The sequence below is a fragment of the Canis aureus genome, chromosome 22 (assembly GCF_053574225.1).
Source record: "Canis aureus isolate CA01 chromosome 22, VMU_Caureus_v.1.0, whole genome shotgun sequence".
NCBI classification, from domain to species: Eukaryota; Metazoa; Chordata; class Mammalia; order Carnivora; family Canidae; genus Canis; species Canis aureus.
Genome location: NC_135632.1, coordinates 24396116 through 24409221, shown reverse-complemented (window position 1 = coordinate 24409221; position 13106 = coordinate 24396116). Strand labels below are relative to the sequence as shown.

Below are 13106 nucleotides of genomic sequence, written 5' to 3'. Positions count from 1 at the left end.
TAAGAGGCAGGACTGGCTACATAATTTATGGGGCCTAGTACAGAATGAAAATACAGTCCCCTTTGTTAAAAATTAATAAGAATTTCAAGCCAATGACAGCAGAATATTAAACCAAGCACTGGCCCTTCTAATCATTGGTAGCAATCTTACTTCTAGATGTACACCCAAAGGAAAACATGTCAACACAAAACCTTGTACACAAGTACTTAGCAGTATTATTCATTGTAGCCAAAAGTGTGTGTGTGTGTGTGTGTGTGTGTGTGTGTGTGTGTGAGTAAATATCTGTATCTCTATACAATGGAATATATTTTGGCCATGAAAAGGCCAACATGGATGAACCTTGAAAACATTCTAAGTGAAAGAAGCCAGTCACAAAAGAACACATATTCACATATTGTATGATCCATTTATATAAAATATCCAGAATAGGCAAATCCACAAAGACAGAAATCACAGGTTAGTGATTGCCAACAACAGTGGGCTGTAGGAATGGGGAGTGACTGCTAATGGGTAAGAAGTTTCTTTGGGGATTATATTATTTTTCTAGGACTGCCATTACATAAAACCACAGACTGTGTTGCTTAAACAATAGAAATGTGTTCTCTTTCAGTTCTGGAGGCTGGAAGTCCAAGATCAAGGTTTCCTCAGAGATCCCTCTCTTTGGCTTGTAGCTGGATACCTTCTTGCTCTGCTTCACATGGCCTTTCTGTCGTATGTGCGTGCTCCTGCGTGAGCCCGTAGTGTATTTCTCTTATAAAGACACCAGTCATACTGGACTAGGGCCCCATCCTAATGGCCTCAGCTTAACTTTATCATCCCTTTAAGGACTTTCTTTCCAAATAACTAATTATATTCTGAAGTGTTGAGAGTTGAGACTTCAACATATAAATATGGAGGGCAGGGAACAAAAAATTTAGTCCATAAAAAGATGATGATGAAAATGTTCTAAACTGAGATGGTGGTGATGATTGCAAACCTATGGGAGTATACTACTAAAAACCACTGAATTGTACACTTTAAAAGTGAATTTTATTGTGGATAAATTATATCTCAATAAAGCTGCTATGTAGAAAAAATAAAAACAAATTGTACATGGCTCTTGCTTTCGAAGAGTTTACAGACTAATGTCAACAAGGATGCAAAGAGGCACTTTCAACCCCTTGCAGATTAGATGGAGATACACTTATCCCACTTTTATGGAATGGAGAAAACATTGTAGAAGACAGAGCATAGGGGCCAAATCTCACAGGATGAATATGAATCTGGTAGACAGAGGCAGCAAAATAAAATGAGTGAAGGCATGAAACCCTGGCATGTACATGAACTGTGTGACATTGTTATCTAGTCCCTTCTTAGTCTAATCTGCTCTCAATGTTATCAGTGTCTTAACTACTAGATAGAGGTTCAATTAATAATGAAATAGCGTCTTGGCTTTAAGTCAGACTCTTCTGCATTCATATCTTTTTTAAAGATTATTTATTTATTTGGGAGAGGGAGTGAGAGAGGGCGTGAGCAGATGGGAGGGGCAGAGAGAGACGAAGAAGCAGGCTCCCCACTGAGCAGGGAGCTCAATGTGGGGCTCAATCCCAGGACCCTGAGACCACAACCTGAGCCAAAGACAGATGCCCCTCCACTTACTTTGGATAATTACTTAAATTATCAGTCTATACTATATGGTTAAAAATATTAAATATAAATATTAACACAGCATTTTTATAAGTTATTGCTCAACATATATTAGCTCTGCCCTTCTCATTTCTCTGTTCCTTGGGTAACCTGTGGTTTGAGCACCCCCTAAACATCTTAATCATCGTTCCTTGGGCTGACTTGGGTGACAATATTCCTTTTGAAATAAATTTTCCAGGCCTGATGGAACCAAGTATATTGATACTACAACTTTTCATACATTTCATGATCAGCTTGGAATCTCAGGATCTCTTAGCAATCACATCATATTGTCTCATATTGAATCTTGAGGTCAGCTATTCTCCTCCCGACAGAATGGTCAGCCATTCTAATCTTAAGCCAGGTTTCACTCATCTTAGATTTGGAAATTTAATTTCCCCACCTGTAACTATGGAACTTAAGGTTTAGTCTTGCAAAATTTAACTTAGATGGTTTTAGCTCACATTTCAGCTTCTTCAATTACTTTGAAAAATTGACTGTCTGTGTCTATTGATTATGCTCCCTGGCTTTGTGACTTCCACAAACTTGGCAAATATATCTTTTTGGATCTTCATCCAAGCTATTAATAAAATGTTGGTGAAGATATTGTTAGGGATGGATCCTGATAGCATTATAAGAGGGAACATCTGCAAAGTGGCCTGAGACCCAAGACTCCAGCATGATTAGTCTGCTTGTTCAACCGGCCATGAATCCACATGAAGATTCCTTATCTCCCATATTAAAAGGATATCACAACACTCTTCTCGTTGACATCTGTTAACATGACTTCATCAGATGGGCTGAAATCATGATATACCATGACTGATTGCTTCTCTCTCATCAACCAATCAAATAACCCTCTCGCAAAAATAAATTAGGTTAATTTAATGTGGCTTATTTTCCATAACCCATGTGAGTCCCTGCTGGCTGCTGCTTCATGTTCTAAATGCTCACAAGCCATCTGTTTAATCATCAATTCTTCAACTTTGCCAGAGATTCATGTCAGTCTTCATGGTCTACAATTCCTGAAATATTCTTGTCATGAAAATTGGAACATGTACTTTGCAGAGGTTGGGGTACAGGAGGGCACCTCTCCCTTTTTTCCTGGTTATTCAGGTTATCAACCGTGGTGCAGAGAATATATCTTTGAGTTGTGTTCTCAGTTGTAGTTCATTTGGGTCTGACTTTGTAAATTCAGAAGGTGGGATCCTATAGTGGGGATGTGCCCAGGATTTAGAAGTGGGGTCTCAGTTTCATTATTACTGGGTGTGGTTTGCCACTTAATTGACTTCATGTCTTTAAATGAAGGTCTTAACCTCTCTATATCTTAGTTTCTTCATTTCAAAAGTGAGGATTATAATAGTATCAATACAGGGGGCCAAATAATTGGTTCTTATATGGCACTTGATATCATCATAATTAACACCAGTATCACTATTTTAGTAGTTTGATGTTTTCTTATTATTATCTCATATCTTGGCTGGTGGTTCTCTTTTTAGGATACTTATTTCATCCTTTGAAGGTACATGCTGCTTTCTTATAACTTCTAATTATTTGTCTTCCCTCTCACTGGATTGCAAACCCCTCAAAGGCAGAGCTATGCCTTGGACAAGTAGAGTATCTTGCACAGTGCAGGTGCTTTATACACATATACCAAATATAGAAACTGGAATTAAGGTATGAGTTGAGAAGCTTTTCTTAAATTAGACATAAAACTGCATTATTCCATATGTAAGTTGGAATTCTGTTTCTGAGTTAGTTCTATTTAAAAGAATCGTTGATATCCTCCTGGGGGACACCTCCACTGCTATGTGTCTAAAATGAAAACTGGCTTATGTCACAAAGGATCAGGAGATTGAAATACCCTCTTGTGTGGGCAAGATTTGCATCTATGACATCACCATCCATATCAGCAACAATAGTAATAGTAATAGTAGTCATCATACTTTCTAGGAAGTTTGGAATTAAATTTGAAATTCAACTCTAACAACAATTTTTGGTCAGTATATCTATTTCTTAGTTCTACCTCCTCTTGCTTGTCTCAGTTTTCTATTTTATTATGTAAGTTATGTCCAATTCTTTGTGGAATGAGGCTGAGTATAAATACATTAAAGTAATAGATCATGTAACAAGATACATTCAAAGGGCCAGTGGACAGCTGTACCTTATCACTAGCGGGAACACAAGAGAAAACCAGTGCAAACTGCAGCTTTAGAATGTGGGCCAAAAATGTAGGAGATTTTGCTAACAATGTTTTAAAACTGGCTTTTGGCCTTTGGGGATCATCTTGGTGTTGGCTATGGTATATTCTCTGGAGGGTGTGTAGTCAAGTCTCTCAGCCTCTCTGTGTTCCAATGTCCTTATCTGTAAAGTGAGGGGTCCGGACCAGCAGCAGTCTCCAAACCTTTGTTGTCCAATGAGGTGGGAGGGAAATCATGCATCATGGGGTGGGAGGGGAACATGTATCCTCTCATTTTTGCTGCTCTTCAAACCCACCCTATCCCCAAGCCTCTAGAGAACTCTGTGGCTCTTCAACACTCAACCCTGACAGTCTTCTGGACTCCTACCAACTCTAAACCTTAGTACTCAAATTATGCTCCCTGGACAGGCAACATAGAGAGCATCACCTGGGACCTTGTTAGCAATGTGCAGTCTCAGGCCTACCCTAGACCTGTATTGGAACAGATTCCCTGGTGATTTGTATGCATGGTAAAATGTGAGAAGCATGACTCTAGGATCTTGTGTCCCTTGGAGGCTTCTTCAGATATCACACTTTATGAATCTAACAGATTTTTCTTTCATCGTGTGAACTTAACACTTGGATTTATCCTTAAATAAATTCTAGAGATTCAGAGTCTCTAGAAATGGTGCTGGTGGAAAACTATGTCTAAAACTGTTTCTAGCTCTGTGCTCTGACCTGAGGAGGTGGTCTCCTGTGCGGAGTTCCTGTGGACTCCTTTAGCAGGTGGGACAAACTCTGCACAGCCATCTCCGGGAGATGCAGCAAGCACAAAAGTTCTGAAGCACTTTATTTAGCCAGGCTCCCGTCCACCCTCTTGACTTGGAAATATGAAGACTTGTATAACCAGAGCCAGGCTAACCATGTGTCCCCATCTCTTCTTACACACAGCCACCTGTGACTTTTTTGTTCATTGCAAATCAATGACTACATCCATGAGCTGTCATTCAGGGAAACCAGATCCTTCCTAGTAGTGGATTCTAATTTGGGCTCTGTTGGTAGATTAAGCCTTGGCTTTCTGGTGCATAAAAACAGATTTTTTTTTTTTTTACATAGACACTACTCAGCAAAAATGTAAGACCTAGAATCAGTTGCTTATGCTTGCTAATGGCAGTATGCTAATACAGAGCTTCATTTTCCTCCCTTTCCATCTTAAATATAGTAATCTGCTTTATGCTAGCTATAGTTAGAGTTTTAACTTAAGTCCATATATTACGATTACCATGATGATGAAATGGATAGAAATTTAGAAATACAGACTTTTTGCAATTTTGGCTGTCTCAGTGTTAACTTGCAGCCAACCAGCACCTGCTATAAATAAAATTAGGGGACTTTATTTCACTAAAATCCTAGATTACTTTTTCATTTTATTCTTGGAGCACCAACTTTCTTCTTGCCTTGATCATAATTTAATTTTATTTTATACAGGGTTTATCCTATGTTGGTTTTACCCAGTCAAGAAAATGGAGCTAATCAGTTTTTGTTGCCTTTTAAAATTCAGTTTGTTGCTGTATCTTGATTTCATGGTAGACTTGGCATTACATCTGATCATCTCATTGAAATCCACAATTCTAGTATTTTTCTGTCATGTTCAAAATAAAAACCTGACATGAAAAATGCATTAGAATATTGCATTTTGAATATTAACCTAAGATTAATTGTAAATTTGGAGCATATAACAACCATAACAAAAGCTAACCTGATTATCTATGGTAAATTATTCCTTCACATCCTTGCTGACATTGTCATGCTCCTTAATTTCGTTGCTGACGATAAACAGAATCTTTCCTCTAAGCTCAGTACTTAGTGTACTAAATGTGATAGAGTGAATGGGTAATTATTGGATAGCCTTATGTTACCAGTATTTATTTTTGTTTTTAGAGCATATTGCTACTCCATCTTTTAACAATTTTGAATCAAGTGATATTGTGCAATTGAACTTTTTGAAAACTGGCTCCCTCGCACAAACAAATTACCCCATAGGGCCTCAAAAATGTAGATTTCACCACTTTTCTAGGAAAGGTAAGTTTTGAAAAACACTGTCTGACTCTTCTGCATGATCTCATCCCATCTCAGTCCAAATCTGGGGTTCTGTAAGTGGCAGAGACTCCCAACTATTGGTAAGATTGTCTATAACATTCAAATGACAATTAATGAAAAACAGACGTAACCTTATTAGGTATCTCATCAAGAGCAAGACCATTACTCCAGTCACTATGAAGAGGCTCTTGGGTTTTGTTTTTCCCTTTTTCTCTAATGCTAAGGAGGGGAATAAAAGAGTAGGTAACAGGAGTTCTTGTTCTTTGACAAATGGTTTGAGGAATGAAAAAGTTGTAGACTGTCTTAATAGTAGATACTGAAGATTTTCATAATGAAGCAAGAGAGGGGAAGCTGTTAAATTTGAAGACAAAAGTTGGTTCTTTGAAATTGGTAGTCTTTCCTCTTTCAAGAGGTAAATGTGGCTCTGTTGTAATATGCTATATAATCTTGGATAAATACTTCTCAAATCCTTAATAGGTTGAGGTGCTTTAATTGGTCTGCTCTGGGAAGTCCTTGTCTAGCTTTAAAATTCTATACGTACACAAAACCCATTCCAAAATTGGGAAAGAAATTGAATAAGGGGACAGGATATGGAAAACTGGGTAGCTTTGTGCTTCTCTTGAGCCAGGTCATCGCAGCAGGTGTTATCATTTCTGAGATAATGTGAAATATCTGTGCAAAATTATTTTCCAGGTTGCCATTTTTCTTTGTCAATACTAATGTTATGATCAGCTTCCTTAAGTAAGTCAGCTTCCAGATAAGGGCTGTTAAGCAAATATGCTAGGAAGCAGACTTTTATAAACTTCCACTTTCTGACTGATGCCCAGTATACAAACAGATATATCTCCATACAGGGCAAAATCATGTATAGGAGATGTGATCCCCATTACCTTTGCAACAGTACTTCATGTGTTGTTGATTTTGATACTAGTCAAACATTTATGGAACATCCACTATGTGTCAAGAATTGTGCTAGACACTGGGGATACAGAAATGAATGAACTCTAATTGTTCTCAGTCTGGGAGTGGAGATGAACAGAAAGGCATAAAAGTACATAATTGTGAAAGTTACACTTTTGATGGTGGAGGTAATGAGCAAGCTGAACTTTGAAGGGTGAGTAGTATGCAAGCTTAGTCCCATTCAAACACATTAGCCACTGCCAGGTGCTGGGAGTTCTATGGTGAATAAAGTGTGACCCTGACCCTTAAGGTGCCTGCAGTCCAGTAAAAGAGCTTATATGAGAATAGATGTTGTCACAGGATGCAGTGAAAGGTTAGAGGAAAGACCCCTAACTTAGCCTTGGAGAGGTCTAGAAAGACTTTCAGATAAGTGTCTCATAAATGTCATCAATATGAATATGTGTCATCTATAGTTCTTGGAACTTTGTTTTCCTTCTTTTGACAATTGTAATGATCAACCTTGTGCTTCTAACACCTAATGACTTCATTCTTAATTTCTTAAGTTGGAGGCTTCGGACTGTGTAAAACAAAGTAATTCCTTATATTAATAATTTTTTCTCTCATTTGTATCTCTAGGGAATTATGGAAAAAAGCATACATATTACTATGTATGGAAGTATGTTTTCATAATTTGGTGGGAGAAGAAAGAGAGAGGAGGCCAGAATTTTAGGAATTTTTTTTTTGTCTTTCTCACTTCAGTGATTGATATATTTTGTGGGTTTTTTTGCTTAATTATTCATGCTCTTTACTTCATTCTTTCCCTTCTTTCTCCTCATTTTAGATTGCTCCTATTTGCTCTATTAGCTCCTATATCTCTACCCAAGGGAAAGAAGAGAACACTGATGAAATGTTAATCATTTTGAATCCTGGTACTTTTCAATAACTCCTAAAAATTTTGACATTTGGGAATTTTGAATTAATGACAAAATTACATTTTCAGATTATTTAAACAAATGCCATGTTGTCGGGGCAGACTCCCTATGGGGAGCTTCATGTGGGACTCCATCCCAGGACCCCAGAAATCACAACCTGAGCCAAAGGCAGATGCTCAAAACTGAGCCACCCAGGTGCCGCTGTCCTCCTCTTCACAGCATATGATGGTGGAGGTGTGGGGAGATGGGTAGACAGTCATTAGTGTCTCTTAAAATAATCAAACCATAATATTCAATGACTTGGCTCATCTGTATAAATAAGAAAAATAGAATGGCCTGACCACTTGTATTGAGGTATAGGGGAGAAGGAAAAGGGAGAAGAGGAACCATAACTGGCTTTGAGAGGGGGAAATTGAATCTAGTATTAGAATTGAACCTAATACACCCCTGGTTGTTGGGCAGCCCCGGTGGCTCAGCGGTTTAGCGCCACCTTCAGCCCAAGGTGTGATCCTGGAGACCCAGGATTGAGTCCCACGTTGGGCTCCCTGTATGGAGTCTGCTTCTCCCTCTGCCGGTGTCTCTGCCTTTCTCTGTGTGTCTCATGAATAAATAAAAAAAGAAAAATCTTTAAAAAATAAAAATACGTCCCTGGTTGTAAGGAGTACTTTTGGAGTCTATAGAAAGAAGCTCCAGAAAGCTGTCCACCAAGAAGGGCATCCACTCATTTTTTTATTAAAATGAGACTAAAGGGTGATTTGTTCTCAATGAAGTTTTTCGTGAGACATTCTCAGCAGCTTTTATGCAGGCTGTGGTTTAGAAATGTGGGAGGAAATAGACACATTGTAGTGAATCCACAAACACAGGCTTTCTCAGCAGGGCCAAAACAAATGCTGGCTTTTGTAGTTACCTGATTAATTAATACTCATGGATTTCTTGGCTTGGCTATAAACTCTGCTCAGGAGAAAAGAAAGCCCCTGGAAGAAGGGCAAAGCAGTTAGACATTTTATTATGTGACTTGTAAGGAGTCCTCTGGAAAAGACACATCCTGAAGGCAGTTCTATTCTTGCACTGACACCAGAGATTCTCTGCAGAGAAGGTAGAGTGAGCACCAGTGCTGTTTCCAGCCTTGAAACACATGCTCAAGCCACTTCTTCTTTTAAAAAAATTTATACAGATGGGAAACGTCATTGAATTCACATAATTATTAGAAATTTTTTATTTGGGCCATATTTGTCTTCAAACCTCCCACTCCTAAAATCTCTGTTTAGTCTTTTCTACTCCTTAAAAATAAATGGCAACTTGCATAATTTGTTATGGTACCAGCATTGAAACACAGCATGGAAGTTGTCACCACAAACGACAATATCATCTAGATAGGAGCCAGGGTAGCATATTTGCTAAACTAATATGTCTGAAATAATTCTACTCTTATTTGTTTTTTCTTTGTTTATTGTCTGTATTATTGGTTATTATTAATTATTTATTCTTTGCTTGTCATCTGTATGCAATACTCCTATACACTGTTAATGTGTTTGTAAATGAAATTAGTCTTGAAAAGCTTAGGAAATGGAATTTAGCTATAGGTTATAATTGGTTTTCGGTTTCATTATTCACTACTAAAGACACTTAACTTTGTAGGAATCACTACATCTTAGCCATCTTTAGGATATAGATAAAATCGACCAGAATTTAAAATGGAGGAAATATTTTTATGCCTGTGGAAGATAGGCTTGGTGCCCTATCCATATCCCTTGGGTAGTTAGTGTTTCCTGTGCATGGAGCCAGTCTTCAACTGCCAGCACCTGCAGTGGTGCCTAAGGCCTCTATCTGGCCATTAGGGCTCGTGCTCTGGCAGGGTGAGAGAGTGGGGGAGTTAATACTATTAGGGAGTATTTTGTCTTTCTCACAGAAAATAGCAGGGAGACCCAGAGGTGCTTATTCCACACTAGCTTCCAGGGTTCCTTCACAGAATTAAGGTCCAGTTGCCCATAGTGGTGACCAATGTGGTAATATGTCCTTGATCAGCTTCCCCACTCCTTCTAGCTGCTTCATTTAACACTTGTACACAAATCTTTGTCTCAGGGTGTGTTTCCTGGGGACCCCAAACTAAGAGAGTCCTCTAGAGCAGAGCATGGCTTAATGGGACGATGCCTCACATTTACTTTTGCAATCTTATTATATAAAACATATTTGGATAAAAACTGAGGATAGATCAGTGAGGAGGAAGGAAGAAAAGAGTGGCTTATGAGCCTGTTAGTCTTATAGATCTTTTAAGAAGTATCCCTACATTTTCATTCCACATTCCATAATACATACTCTGGTTGTATGTGTGTGTGCATGCGTAGTATCTAAAGAATGATACATAGATACAGAAATTAAGTTTTTGCAAGTAGTTCTCTTAAAAAAAACTCACATACTTATTAACTTCCATAAACTATTTTAATGATGCAGATAAGGACATTCCTCTCCTGGGTGTTGATATACATAGGGCAAATAGTTAAGAAGGGAAGTTCATTTCTTTTGTTACTTGGGATCTACCTAGAGACAGACTAATTCCGCATAGTACAAAGTAGTTTGCAGGTGCAAAAGTGAACATCCTGGGATGTGCTAGTTAGAGATTTTGCTTTTTCTTTTCTCCTCAAGGAACAATTAGGGATCCCCTCCTGACACTAGGCTTTATTATAGCATTTATCATGAAATTGTTCAACTATTTTGTACTTGTTGGCCTCTCCCATGGGACTGAGCTCTCTTCCAGGGCAAGAGGTTTATCTTTCTTATCCTTATATCCCCAGGGTATGGCATGATGTTTTGACATACAGAAGGAGGTCAATAGCTGGTCATGTAACAGAACTGTGAATTTCCTATCTTAAGGTATTTGGTAGTGGCTTCCCCAGGGCCTTGTTTAAAGTCTGAAATCAGGCTCTGCTCCTCAGTATTGATGTCTACCATGGGCACTTGCACTACACCATTGTGCCATTTTAGCCCCCAAAACTCTGCTACTGCTTGTGATCAGGGGTGGAGAGGAAAAGACCAGGTGAATCAGAGAGTTCTAGCCCCCAAATGAGCTGGGATCAGGAATTTAATGGTTAAAAACAAAAGCAGCTCATAGATTATGGCATATGATGGTGACCTGTAAAGAAGTTTGTTTTTTTCCTCTGGACACAGATGTTAAAGTATACTCTTTTAATTGCTGAGAGAATAAACAACTGCAATAAAATAAAATTCCATCCTGGTGTACTCTCCAGTAGCTTCTACAAATTTTTTTTCAGCTACTCCTTTTTTTTTAAATCTTTATTTTTTTTCTTTTAAGGTAAGTTTTTTTTTTAATTTATTTATTCATGAGACACACACACACACACACACACACACACACACACACAGAGGCAGAGACACAGGCAGAGGGAGAAGCAGGCTCCACGCAAGGAGCCTGACGTGGGACTCGATCGCAGGTCTCCAGGATCACGCCCTGGACTGAAGGCGGCGCTAAACCACTGAGCCACCAGGGCTGCCCTCAGCTACTCCTTTAGGTAACTTTAGTTCTTGGTGTTTCCATTTTTTAACCAATGTACCACTTTTTTGAATCAGTATCACTTTCTGCCACTATATATTTTTTGTCCTTTTTATACACTATATTAAAGAGTATAAAATAACTTTAAAAAGGATGTTTTATACTCTCATCATATTTCTACCCCTAAAAGAGTAAGAAATACTGTGGCCTTAAATCTCTTAGAGGAGTCTACATTTTAAGACTTGAATCAGTAAATAAAAGCTAGTTTAAGTGAGTCAACATTTTGGTTGTTCAGTTTTCATGACCCCAAAGTGTTTACAGTGATTTGTAGTAACACATGAATGTGCCTATCGCACTGGTCAGGACTCCCAGGTACAGATAAGAGCAGCCACCTTCTGAGGTTTAAGCAGAAAAGGATTTATTCCAGAAAACAGCTCATAGCAGCAGCAGGAGGGCTGGGGAGCAAGCTAACAGCTAAATGTCCAGGAGTATTAGCCAGAACCATGCCACTGATGTGGCTTGCTGTCTCTTCCTTTAGGGCCATGCTGTTTCTTATGACACCTGTGTTAACAAAAGGGAGACCCTGTGCCCAGCCTGTTTCTTTACCTGGCTCACACCCAAAGCAAAGTTCCGGGTGGGTGCAGCTTACTGGCGGAATGTAGGTCACACCTGATAACCCAACTCAAGGGAGGTGGGAAATGTAGGGTTTGTTTCCTTGTCAGTTTTTGTGTGTTTTTTATCTATGTGAGGAAGACAGGACCAATAGTCCAGGAATCTATTGCAATAAAGGGATGCTGTCTAAAGATGCAGGGTAGCCACAAATGACAGGTTTCTGTTATGATAATGTCTCGTGAAAATAGCAGCAGGCAAATTGTGCAAACTATTTGCCGTCTGCTATTAAAAAAAACTGTGTAGCAAAAATATGGGGAGGAAATACACAAAATTATTAATGCTGATTATCTCTATGGTGAATTGTGGGTAATATTTTTTGTTTAAAAATTGTATATAAGGACACTATATTTCCTTATAAATTAGAAAAGATGAGAGCTTACCAGTTAAGAAAGAAGATTAACATAATTGCTGCCTTGCTAGATGGATGAAATTCTATTAAAAGGCCTGAGCAGATTTATGTAACTACCTGGGATTAAAATATAAAGCAATCCATCAATCAATAAGTTAATCAACCAGTCTCCCTCCCCAAAAAGTCTTGAGCAGATTTAATATTCTCTCTTTGTTAAACAGGTGAATATTGAATCAACAGAAAAGCAAACAGTAAAGAGAAAACTACCCTCACCTAAGCTGAGGTCGAAATCTATTTCCTTTGGCTCTGCCCTCAGTGGCTGCAGTAGGTGATGGTCATATTAAAGAGACATAAGACATAACACCTTGAATAAGGAGAGCCTCAGATGTCATTTACCCCAACGTTATAGCATTCATCTCGATTTAAAGTTTTAAAAAATATATGTATTTTTGAACACTCAGGTATATTTTTCTATTTGTTTAATATTTGTCTTCCCCAGTAGACACAAGAGCAGGGCCTGTAAATCTCCAGTGCCTGCTATACCATAGACACAGAGTTAGTGCTTACAAAATGCATGTGATGCAGGTTGGTTGATGGTTAAATCACAAGGGAAGGGACCACAGCTAGTTATCTCTAGACTAACTGCAAATACTTTCACCACTACCAGTTGATTAGCCCTCACTAGATGGTTGTAGCTGCATGGGATGTCATTCTGCTGCTCTTCATGCTCACTGGGATACAGAAGATTCCAAAACTCTCTTTGGCTCATCAGCTTCCTTGCTCCTTGAAGACCTTTTCTCA

The 13106-nt window shown here is 38.6% G+C and overlaps 1 protein-coding gene across 21 annotated transcripts in view; it reads left to right on the top strand.

Moving 5' to 3' along the window:
- The window catches only part of NEK11 (NIMA related kinase 11), a 256069-nt gene that overhangs the window by 23632 nt on the left and 219331 nt on the right, over nucleotides 1-13106 (top strand). For 14 of the 21 annotated variants that reach the window (XM_077865207.1, XM_077865212.1, XM_077865209.1 and 11 more), the window contains one exon: nucleotides 7481-7561. The exons of the other annotated variants lie outside the window; for them this stretch is intronic. In XM_077865207.1, coding sequence (XP_077721333.1) covers nucleotides 7481-7561 — 81 coding nt within the window. The remainder of the gene's footprint in view (nucleotides 1-7480; nucleotides 7562-13106) is intronic. 21 annotated transcript variants of the gene reach the window in all.